The 12,571-nt window shown below is 34.9% G+C and overlaps 1 protein-coding gene across 1 annotated transcript; it reads right to left on the bottom strand.

Annotated features, from left to right (window-relative positions):
* Positions 1 to 740: 740 nt before the first annotated feature.
* Positions 741 to 12,098, bottom strand: cnsta (consortin, connexin sorting protein a). The gene is made up of 9 exons (XM_016278178.1): positions 11,694 to 12,098; positions 9,836 to 9,978; positions 8,134 to 8,164; positions 7,708 to 7,794; positions 7,518 to 7,629; positions 6,034 to 6,055; positions 5,826 to 5,919; positions 1,291 to 1,806; positions 741 to 880 (listed from the first exon to the last, which is right to left on the bottom strand). The coding sequence occupies exons 1-9, from the start codon at positions 12,031 to 12,033 to the stop codon at positions 741 to 743; spliced, it is 1,485 nt and encodes a 494-aa protein (XP_016133664.1). The 5' UTR covers positions 12,034 to 12,098.
* Between the last annotated feature and the right edge of the window lie 473 nt (positions 12,099 to 12,571).

Below are 12,571 nucleotides of genomic sequence, written 5' to 3'. Positions count from 1 at the left end.
TTCACCTAAAAATGATTTCTGTCATAATTTCTGTCTGTTCTTTCTTCAGTGAAAATATAAAAAATATATTGAAGAATTGTCCATAGAATGGAAGCCGTTGGTCTCCAAAATGGTTTCGTTACCAACATTCTTCAAGATATTTTCTTTTATGTTCTGCAGAAAACAAGTCATACAGGTTTGGAACAACATGAGGGTGAGTAAATGATGACAGCATTTTGATTTCTGAGTGAACTGTCCCTTTAAGAACCAGTGAGACACGCTGTCGATTACCACAGACAATTCTGACTCCCACAGTTTTGTAAACTCTTAAAAAAAGAAGAAGAAAGGTCTAGATGGGACATAAATATGGTTATTTTACAATTATATGAATCTATTATTAATATAATTATTTTATGTTTAATAAAATCATACAATTGTATTATTTCATATAGTATTGAAGGTACTACTATGGTGGGTTTCAAACAATGCAATGCTTCAACTTCTGTAAGACCACTTATTTGAATTCTTTTGTGCAAAAATAAGTTATTTTGAGATATTAATAGCTGCGAAATTGTCTTTTTAGCATTGGGACTACTGTTATAGGCAGAAAGCCATATTAACAGTTTTTTAAGCTCGAGTTATTCTTTCTAGTAACCTTAACATGTGAAAGTTACCAGGGTTAAAATAAGGATTCATAATATTGCATAGACAAGGTCTGAAATCTATTCTATCTGTCTCAAGATAGAAATCAAAATGATTGTTTATCTTGTATTGAACCTAGAATATTCCTGTAAGTCAGTGACAACACTGCAGTTAAAGAGATGATAAGGGTTTCCGATGCGAGATGACATCACTATGACCTCACTGGATGATATCATAGTGATGCTAGCAGCTTCTAAATCTTGAAAAAGGAAATTAAGTTTCACAATAAACCACTTAAGGTGATGTGTGCTAAGTGTTAATACACTGTCTCTTATCCCAACTTGCAATACAGACACTTAAGTAAGCCATTTATAGATTGATTCTTCTGATGATTAAATTAGGTGATGCTAGTGGTGTAGAGAGACACTTTCCCTTTAAAATGCCTGTCAAATTTGCATATTACTCACAATATATGCAGAATATTAAGAGTTACCAATCTTAGAATCAGGAAAAGCTTAGCAAAGTGCTTAAGAGACTAATCGGAGAGACCTTTAAATCTAATATGATTAGAAATTAAACATTCTCCAAACAAAGCCATGCCAAGCACTAAACAACAAATAAGCCTCTTTGTCATTTGAATGTGAACTAAACTGACTGAAAATCTGTCACCCACCTCTTCCACCTGTATGCGTTTGGCCATGTCATCCAGCATGGACACATTCATAATATCCAGCGACTCCACTCCGTTCCCGTTCTCCTCTAGCTCCAACTCTAGTGTTTTCTCTGGAACGTCCTGCTCCAGAGGAACCTGCTTAGTGTGTGGGACGGGCTCCACCTCATCCTGCTCCGTATCCACAGTGTCCCCCGTTCCCTCCATCACCACTCCGGGGCCATCAGTGTCCGTCTGAGGCGGCTGGGCCTCTGTGTTGTGGGGTTGAGCAGCGTCTATTGGTGACTGGGGCTCTGGTGCGGCATCCCTGTGGGAAGCTGCCACACTCCCGCTCTCCTCTTCTGCTCCTGCATCCTCACAGGCTGGAGAGGAGGAGCTGTCTGTCACTGCCGAGGAGGGGGAGGGGTCATGCTGCTGTTCGCTCTGGAGGGATTGTGGGGCAGTGCTGCTACAATCGTCAGGCTGGATGACTTCCTGTTGTGCCTCACATGTACTCTGATCCTCCATAGCCTTCCCTGTTTTAGATGGAAAGAGAGAAGACAGTTTATATGAAACTTATGAAATATTCTTCTTGGGAATCAAAGGTTCAAAATGGAATACTAGCATACTGCACAGAATGTACTATTACACTGCCTGCGTTTTGTTAAAATAATCTGTGAAACATTTCACACTTCAAACAAAACAATCCATATTGTCACTTTACTATATTTAATTTAGCAAGTGGTGCCCAGATATCATCTTGCAAATACATGGTTATTTAGCAGTTTTATTAATGTATTACTGATTGTAAATTTTTTACATAAAATAGTACAATTTAAATATATATATTTTTGCAATTTACATAAACGGTTTGTGTACAAATGTCTTAAAAGAAAAGTTTCCCCCACATTTAAATTAAAATCAAGAAAAATAATAATATTTTAATAATAATGTTTAATTTATAATGTAAAAAATTACATTTTAATAAAATGTTTCATATAAAATAACATGTTTTTTCTATTATTAAATATTAAAGTTTTAAAATTTGAATTTTACCATACCACCATTTTACCAATTTTAATAGAATTACCATATAATTGTGAATATTGTCATTAATATTTTTGTTTATATATATATATTAATAAAATATAATATGAAACTAAATTTTTGAAAGAAAAAAGTTTTAATTTACAATACAAATTTTAATTTAGTTTTTATTAACAATACAATTACTTTTTTTTTTTTAAAGTAAAAAAAAAAAAAAGAAAATAAATCATTAATTTAACCAAAAATAAATAAATTATGAATAAATCATTTTAATAAATTAAACGTTTGTGTACAAATGTCTTAAAGGAACAGTTCCCCCCAACATTTTAGTCTTACTCTCCCTCATGTTGTTCCGATCCTATGACTGTCTTTCTTCCATGAAATGGTGAATTTTCAAAACTTGTGAATTAAAAGGATGGCACTTCTTACATTTAGAATTTTGCCCAACCCTGACACGTGCTGGAAACTAAATTCTGAACTAAACACACCTGATGTCCCTCCCCCCAACCTGCTTGCACTATGTCTGATTTCTTTGTGTTGAATGACCACGTGGTCATTTGACCATCAGACCCTTGTGTACAACAGAACAGATCAATGGCAGACGTCAATCACTATCGATGCATCGTGGTCCTGTTGCCTGAACCGCTGTGGATCAATAATGCAGGACTCCACTGTTGACTGTCCTCTGCTCCCTTGGCGGTCATAAACACACATGCAGGGTGCTGTGCTGCTCAGAGACAGGATCTAAGTGATGACAGCTCACTGTCAGAGCTCAGCGAAAGACACAAAACAACCAGCACTGGGCCCAATACAGTCTGATGCTCAATTTCTATCTATGTATGTATGTACAGTATATATATATATATATATATATATATATATATATATATACTTTTCTGGCAATTTAATATTTTATAGCTGAAGATTATTAAAATATAATAATGAAATTTTCAAATAAATTTTAAATAAAAAATATTAAAATAAATAAATAACCAACAAAATGAAAGTTAAAGTGATTAAATTAAATATAATAAAATAGACTTTATTTAACATTTAAAAATATTTAAATTAAAATTAATAAAACTTAATATAAGTAAATACAAAAATATTTAAATTAATAAAATACAAGGAAAAAATATAATTAGATAAATGATAGAATTAGATAACAAAATATATAATTAGATAAATTAATTTATGTAAATTCATTCATTTTAATTTAAATAGAAAAATCTATCAATCAATTTACTTTTGCCAGCCTGGGAATCACATTTTAAAATGTGCTAATATTCCTGATTCCATAACCAATTAACCTGTTGCATGTATATTCTAGATTAAGTTTTTAATGAGTTTTGTTTATTTAGAAATTTTATAATATAGGCCATTGTATTATTTAAAGCCATAACATTAAAATAATTGCTATAAATACATGTATATAATTTGTATTGGCCTAAATATTCTTTCTCAGTGCATGCCTAACAAAAAGTTTATTATCTTTAGAAAGACTTTCTGATAAATTATAACGCATCAGACAATCAGAAACCACAGTTCAAACCAACTCAAACGCACCTTGACATCTAACAAAGGGCATGATATTATGATGAACGTTTGGACGAGAATTTTGCATGAACAAGCAGTACGAGTGAATGCAATCAATCTCTAACTTATGTGTCTAGGAGGGTAACTGTGCAGGGCGAGATGCAGCTGCTGCAGGAGTCGCGGACGCGCTCCAGAACAGGTGGCAGTGGCAGAGGCTTTTGCAAGAGTGAGAAAATGTGTGTGTGTGTGTGCTGCCATGCCTGGTGTGTAAAAGTGAAACCGGGTCAGGGAACTCAATGCGAGTAACACTGTGTTCAGGTAACATACCCTGCACCACATCAGCTGCGAGAGCTAGTGAGAAAGAGAGGCTCATCAATAAGGCATGATCTGGAGGGACAGGAGGGAACTCTAACTCTGTGTGTGTGTGTGTGTGCACTTGAAGAAGGGGACAAGGGGTTTGCCTCGTCCACAGATGATGAAAGAATGTTTCTCGAAAGGAAGCTGTAGGGTCTAATCTACTAAAAAGACTGTAAACTAGGTGTAAACAACTAATATTAAAAGATCACATTAAAACTATTTCCATTCTTGATAAATGTTAAGTAGTTTTATTTGCCACGATTCAATGCAAATTTACTGTCAAAACCACATATATATATATTTTTTTAAATATTATAACTTTCTCCACCTCTGAAACAAATTTCTGATGATAAAACCATAGTGAGAAAAACAGCATTTATTAATAACATCACAGCTTAATTGTTGTTAACTAATGTTTTCATTCAATCAAATCTGCTGATTTGCAAAAAACTTTAAAAAACATATCAGAAGCTGAGTTCAAATATATCAATTTAAAAAAAAAAACTTTCCATAATTGTATATTTTTGGGGGAATTTTTTTTTATATATATATATATATATATATAATTCTAATCCTTAATTCTTATTTTGTGTGAAAACGGTATGATGAAAGTATTTTTAGTAAAAATATATTAAAATATTACAAATATATACACAAAAGCAGTGAAATTACATGTTTCAATAACAAAATGAAGTTTTCAAAATGTATCATTTAACTCAGGAATGGTTAAAGTTGAAATCAGGATTAAGCATAAAATAATATCTACAGAATTATCATGAATCATATGAAAATCAGCTGAGAATTGAACATAGTTGTAACCTGGCTCAGAGGAAAACAGGAATCATGTCTTTGTGGCAGTTTTTCTGGTGATTAAGGTATAGTATGGTGTTATCGCATCATGAAGTGAAGTGACGTGTGGCCAAGTATGGTGACCCATACTCGGAATTAGTGTTCTGCATTTACCCATCCAAAGTGCACACACACAGTAGTGAACACACACACACCGTGAACACACACCCGGAGCAGTGGGCAGCCATTTATGCTGCGGCGCCCGGGGAGGGGTTCGGTGCCTTGCTCAAGGGCACCTCAGTCGTGGTATTGAAGGTGGGAGAGAGCGCTGTACATTCACTCCCCCCACCTACAATCCCTGCCGGTACAAGACTCGAACCCACAACCTTTGGGTTATGAGTCCGACTCTCTAACCATTAGGCCACGACTTCCCACGTAGTAGTATAAGTATAAGACAACTTAGTATCTCTAACCTTAGTATAAGACAACTCTTATATTTTGTGAGAAATTGTTACACTGTTGAGCAAAACAGAGACTATTTTTGGAATCGGCACCCCAAAATTATTAAGAAACAAGTATTGGATTTCCTTCAGTAAATATGATGCAGGGCGGTGTTATTTCACACTGAATAAATACACACATCACATTATTGAAATTGCTCTGATGGTAGGAAGATTCCTCATTTATGTTAATAATAATTAAATTTAAATAAAAAAGCCCTAATAAATATATCTAGTACAGATAAAATATCAAGTCTAAGATGATTTTCCTGTAGTTGTTAGTCTATTTTAGGTGGTCTGGCCTGTCACTGGAGAAATAAACTCACCTGAGCTGCATGAAAGCTCTTGCGTGTTCAGGTTTTGCTCTCCTCCCTGTGTTTCTCTGATCACACTGTTCCTTTGCACTTTGGACAGCTCACACTATGAACGCACACAGACAACAACGACTTTCAACCTTTTCACTGGTCTTTAAACATGGATTTCCCCCCCCCTCTTATCGTACAGACAAACGTAAACATCAAAGAGGTGTCTTACTTTCTCAACGCTCCATGCAGGTCTGAAAAAAGACAAGAAACGGTGAAGTGTCAGTCAAAATCATCTTAAGGAGCTGTAGTATCTGTATTTTTTTTCTCGCTCCATCTCTCTCGTAGCAGGACAATGTGCATAAAAGGGGACTCGAATCTAAGCTTGCTCCGCTCAGCGGGAATCTAATATTAGCGCAGCACATTTCCCAAACTGAAACTCTAGCACTTGTCTCAAATTGCTGAAAGCACAGCAATGGGCCATTTGCTTAAACCATTACAGGACTGCAAACTGCAGCCAGAGTGAAGAAATGAGACACAGACGAGCTAAATTTAGGAGGGGAAAGAGAGAAGCTCAGGTGTGGCTGCCGGTGAAAGTGTCTGGCCCGGACGAATGGGACAGAAGGACACAGCTTTTACCCCGTACTTAAATTGTGAAGTGGCTCGAAAGGTTAAACATTTACTTGTACTCCATTTACAGCACTGCTAACATATTTTTACAGAGATCAAGCTCCATAGGACACCTGATCTAGGAGAATATAGATTATAAAAAATAGAGAAAAATATTTAGGAAAACTTTTAGAGAAGCAACAAATTAATAAAATAAAACGGTGTTGATGTGATATGTGTGGCTGAACTAATGTTGCATGCAATAAAAAAATAAAAAAATAAAATAGTTTTGATCTGTGTGGCTGATCTATTGTAGAGTGCCATAAAATAAAATAAATAATTATTTTAAAAAGTAAATTAAAAATAAAATGTAATATTGTTGACCTGATATGTGTGGCTGACCTGTAGTATGGAACAAAATAATTTTTTTAATATAAAATAAAATAAAAAAAATATTGTTGACCTGACCTGTGTGGCTGATTTATTGTAGAGTGCCATAAAATAAAATAAATAATGATTTAAAAAAGTAAATTAAAAATAAAATGTAATATTTTTGACCTGATATGTGTGGCTGACCTACTGTAGAGAGCAATACAATAAAATGATGAATAAAAAATAAAAATAAGTTAAAAATTAAAAAATATTGTTGACTTGATCTGTGTGACTGAATTAATAAAGTGTGCAATGAAAAAATAAAAATATATATTGTTGACCTGATCTTTGTGGCTAAACTAATGAACCTTCCACTTTAAAATTAATAATTAAAACATACACAAACAAATAAATAAAGTTGACCTGATCTGTGTGGCTAATGCAGCATGCAATCAAAAAATTATTGTTAATATACAAATATATATATATATATATATATATATATATATATAAAACATATAAATAAATAAAATATTGTTGACCTAATCTGTGTGGCAAACCTATTGTAAAGTACAAAAAAAATTCTGAATAAAAAAGGTGAATTCAAAATCAAATCAAATCAAATAGTGTTGACCTGATCTGTGTAGCTGAACTGAAGCGTGCAATAAAATAAGTAAAGTTGACCTGATCTGTGTGGCAAAAGTAATGTAGCGTTCATGTGCAGTGTGCACTCACTGTCTGTGCGTTCTGCAGATGTGTCTCAGTTTCTCCAGGTGTTCAGCATCCAGGTCACCGTCTCTGTCTTCTGGACCGTCCTGACACTGGCCAACCAAACTCCATCTCCTCTCTGATCACAGAAAGACCAGGTTAAAAGGTGTTCCATCACGTACCACCTCTGGGTAACAGTTTCCCAGAATCCACTTACCCCACTGCTGCTGTAGGGCGGCAAGGTTAGACAGCAGACGTTCGTGATAGAGTCTCTCTAACTGTATGAACCTGACTGCTCTCTCATCTGCAAAATGCTCTGGTTAAGGAAAATCTACAGGAAGCGGGAGACCCCAAAGCACCAATGCACTTTACAACACCGAAACTAAAGAATGCCACAGTGAAATACTATCATATAAGATGATGACTGGCTGCAGTAATGCACTGAATGTAATACAATAAACAGCTCTATATCCATAAACATTGTGAGCATCCCTGATTCTGTTACAATAACAAAGGCAATGGGGTTTAAAATAGGAGCTATAATGGAACAAGCGTCAATACAACACAAAAGGCTGTTCAAACACACCATTACACAGAGCTCTATTTTTTTATATAATTGAGAAAACAATAATATTAAGGATACAGTCCTCCTCACGCACATATGACTCTGCAATCTGTAAAGAAGAGAGTTTAGCCTGGAGTTATTATGCATTACATTACACAATGAAAAGCATCATTAGGTAACACTGTACAATAGCTCTAAATCATAATGTATTGCATTATATAATACAGGTCATTAATTAAAGTACATTTAAAATGTGATTTATGTATCATATGTGACCCTGTAATGGCTAAAACTAAATTAAAACTGTAATGGATAAAACTAAGAAGTACTGTAATGGATAAAACTAAATTAAAACAAATACAAATAAAAATGAGAAAAGCGCTACCAAATTAATAAAACTTAAACTAAAATAAAAATGAAAACTGAAAATATTAAAATTAAATTAAATTACAAATCTTAACATGTGATATAACAGTATCGAAATAATACTAAAATAACTAATAAAATATAAATAAAAAGGTAATTGTGACTTTTTAACTCTTAATTCTGATTTCTATTTTTTTGCAATTCTGATTGTATATCTCACAATTTAGATTTTTTATTCTCTCTGAAGTTTACATCTTTCTCTCTCTTTTTTCTGCCGTGGAATAAAAAATGAAAAAGGTAGTTTTTCACAATTCTGACTTTTCTTCTCAGAATTGCGAATTAATATCTTGCAGTTCTGAAGGGGGAAAAGATACAATAGCCTTTTTTATTTTTATTTTTATACAATGGTGGACATATGCTTCCGTGTATATATATATATATATATATATATATATACAATCATTTAAAAAAATTTGTCTACTATAAATATGGGAGATCATATGTTTACATGATATCTATTTCTGAATGACCCACTTTTTCTGCCTACTTTCAATAAATGGTCCGTGTGAGCTGAAGAAGGAGCTTTGCTGTTCATGTTTGAGTATACACTGTGCACGTAAAAAGTGAAAAGAAAATCCAATTATCCAAGATTTGCTCCATTTAAAACCTCTCATAAGAACAAAATCCACAGGGGAATAAATGAGAGCAGTTCCAGCAGAGCCGTCTTGTAAATCTCTCCTCAGGATGAAACTAAACCAGCTGAGCATCTGAGCAAAGATGCTCTTGTAAAACATGTTGAATAAGGTCAAGCTCAAATAAACATTTAATAGAGCTTTACCATTTAAGGTGCTGGTTATTCTGCTTCCTATCAGATTCTTCATGTACTGCAATCAGTCAATGTTATCAGCACGGGCCAACAGCAACAACAGACTAACACAAGCTTATTAATGAACAATGTGGAACAGCACAGGAAAATTCATCTCATGTTCTGGCTCATACACTATAGCGAGGCAGACTGAAGTAATAAGAGGTTTGCACCATCTACTGGCAGTAAACAAGCTAACAGATGCCCACCGTCACAGTAAATATAAGTGCTTTGTCAAAACTGATTGAAAATGAGGTTTAAAGGACAGAAGTTTAGTCTGTTCAACATGTCAAGTTGCAAGTTTTCATTGCTTTGTTCAAAAGTTGTTTTTTTACTACTTTTATTCAGCAACACATTGTTTCTCAGCATATTAGAATGATTTCTGAAGGATCATGTGACACTGAAGACTGGAGTAATGATGCTGAAAATTCAGCAGTTAATGTTATTCATCTCTCACATTTACTTAAGAACCTTTCATTTAACACTTAATTTAGTCATTTTGAGCAGAGAGACACACAGAGAAGATGATGTAGAACAGGAGTACGAGACCTGATGGAGGCACTGTGGCAGAAGAGGGTGGTCTCCCTGCTCCCCCAGCTCCTGGAGAGACGCCACCAGGGAGCGAGCGAAGCCCTGGGGTGATCCAGCATCACCGTGAGGCGTCCCTTCAGGGCTCACAAGCCCCTCTGACACTGAAAAGACAAATATGACATCCTCTTTGATAAGTGTTGACACTGAAAATGTGCTAGAGTAACCCTAACTGTTTGGTATTTTAGCATAATTATTACCAATAGACTTACATTTATGTGGTTCGGTGTTATTTTAGTATAGTTTATACACTTTTAGTTTTTAATATTTTGAAAATCTTTTTTATATTTTCAGTTTTCATCTTAATTTTAGGTTAATTTTTTGTATTTTTGTTTAATTATTATTATTTTTTTTTTCAGTTTTAGTTTTATTTCAATTTTATTCTACTTATTTTCCATTTATTTATTTACTATTTAATTGCTTGCTTCAACTGATTTCATTTAGTTGCCAAGGGAACATTTCTAATTTTCGTTTAGCTTATCCATCTAATACTTATATTTGATCATATTTGTGACCCTGGACCACAAAACCAGTAATAAGGGTAAATTTTTCGAAATTGAGATTTATACATTATCTGAAAGCTGAATAAATAAGCTTTCCACTGATGTATGGTTTGTTAGGATAGGACACTATTTGGCCGAGATACAACTATTTGAGAATCTGGAATCTGAGGGTGCAAAAAAATCTAAATACTGAGAAAATCGCCTATAATGTTGTCCAAATGAAGTTCTTAGCAATGCATATTACTAATCAAAAATTAAGTTTGAATATATTTACAGTAGGAAATTTACAAAATATCTTCATGGAACATGATCTTTACTTAATATCCTAATGATTTTTGGCATAAAAGAAAAATCAATAATTTTGACCCATACAATTTTTTTTGGCTATTGCTACAAATATACCCCAGCGACTTAATACTGGTTTTGTGGTCCAGGATCACATTTCAGTTTATTTCAATTAACAAAACTGTTTTTAATAATCTTACATAACGGTAATAACCCTGATTTGGTTATCCAAGACACATCTAGATGTCTAAATGCTCCAAAAATTGAATTGAGAGGTTACACCCAGTGTTTGTACATCAACACAGATATATCCCGCTCTAGAGGTTGGCCCTTATTATTCATGCCACTCAAACCTGTCTAAAAGTTGCGCGACAACAATGGGACGCAGTCACTCGTTCAACAGCAGAAACCGAAACAAAAGTCTAGCACTATTACTCAGGGTATCTGAATCCTCGCAGACAATAGAAACGTTTCTCCACCCTCAGCCTGATCAAGTGAATAACATAAATCTGTCCGTGTCATTCAGGATGACACCGTTTGGACTGGGCTGTGCCCATTCAATGTCCAAGGAATATTCAATATTAATCATTTTTATTTTTGTATGCAAGTGCTCCCTGAGTGTAGCAAGCTATAGAATGAATCAGATTATATATTATTAGCATACACCTGATTCATTCTAGCACAGCACTGTTAACTTTGACAGAAAAAAATCCTCTTGATTGGCATATAAAGCCACTAAGCATTATTTTGTTATGTATTTATGGACTATATAGGTGTACTCAAGAATATCTCATTGATTTATTACTAGCCTAATTCTCAGAATATCTTGTAACGATTCTGAGAATTAGGCTAGTTTTTAGAAAATTTTGAAAGATCATGTGACACTATACGAAATGATACTGAACTGATGGGTTTCAACCAACCACTAAACCACACACACACAGAGGATTATGGGATATGGGCAATGAAGGCTACATCTATGCTGCGCTTCAGGTTGTTTTTCAAACTGTGGTCTGTAAGTTGTCTGTTACCTGTGGGACTGGGGCTGGGTGTTGGTGAGTCTCGGATGTGTCCATCCAGCTCTGGAGAGTATGCGCCACTGTTACTATCCACCTCTTCCTCCTCCTCGTCTTCCTCGTCCTCTACCTTGGAGCTATCATAATCTTCGTCATCACCGTTGTTATTAGTATTATCCTGTCGGAGGGGCCTCTGTCCACCACGGGGCCCCTGTTCGACCTCCTCCGCTTCCTCCACCAGTCGGTCCTGGTTTTCGTCTGGGCTGCGGCTGGAGTCAGAGTCATTTAGGAGGTCAGGGTCGGTTACTCCTCCCCGCCTCACTGGGCCGTCGCTCTGCCACTGTCCGTCGTCCATGAGGTCCCGCTGACAGAGAGCATGAAGATCCACTCGAACCCCTGCAGGCCTCTCAGCCACTCAACGGCGCTCCCGCCCGGCCGCTGGAGAGCAGATCAGAGGGACACTTTAATGGCCGTGAGCCATCATGGAAAGTATAAGAGAACTGACTCATAGTTTACCCATAATTCCACTTCGGGTTGGCTGAATGCAGTGCATGAATCAAAACACTTGAGATTTGTCCATTTGTCTTGCATTTGTTTATAGCTGTATTAATCAGAGGCCAAATGCAAAATAGGTTTTTGCTAATGTTTTTGTTAATCTCTACAGCTTTGGTATAATTTCACACGATACCATTAGAGATAATATTTCAAAAAGGAATTTAGAAAACTGGTTTTAATAAATACCATAAATATATATATAAATTTTTTTAAATTCTATTTATAAAATGTTCATAATATTATTTTTCCCCCCAAATATTCACTTTAAAAGAACTACCACTGTACTGTGACCAAGGTTACATTACATTTAAAATGTTTAATGCAATAAGAAGTGAAAT

Source organism: Sinocyclocheilus grahami, unplaced genomic scaffold (genome assembly GCF_001515645.1).
Source record: "Sinocyclocheilus grahami isolate Dianchi unplaced genomic scaffold, SAMN03320097.WGS_v1.1 scaffold118.1, whole genome shotgun sequence".
In the NCBI taxonomy this organism is placed as follows: domain Eukaryota; kingdom Metazoa; phylum Chordata; class Actinopteri; order Cypriniformes; family Cyprinidae; genus Sinocyclocheilus; species Sinocyclocheilus grahami.
The sequence above is the reverse complement of the archived record's forward strand: the minus strand, read 5'-3'. Positions and strand labels throughout refer to the sequence as shown.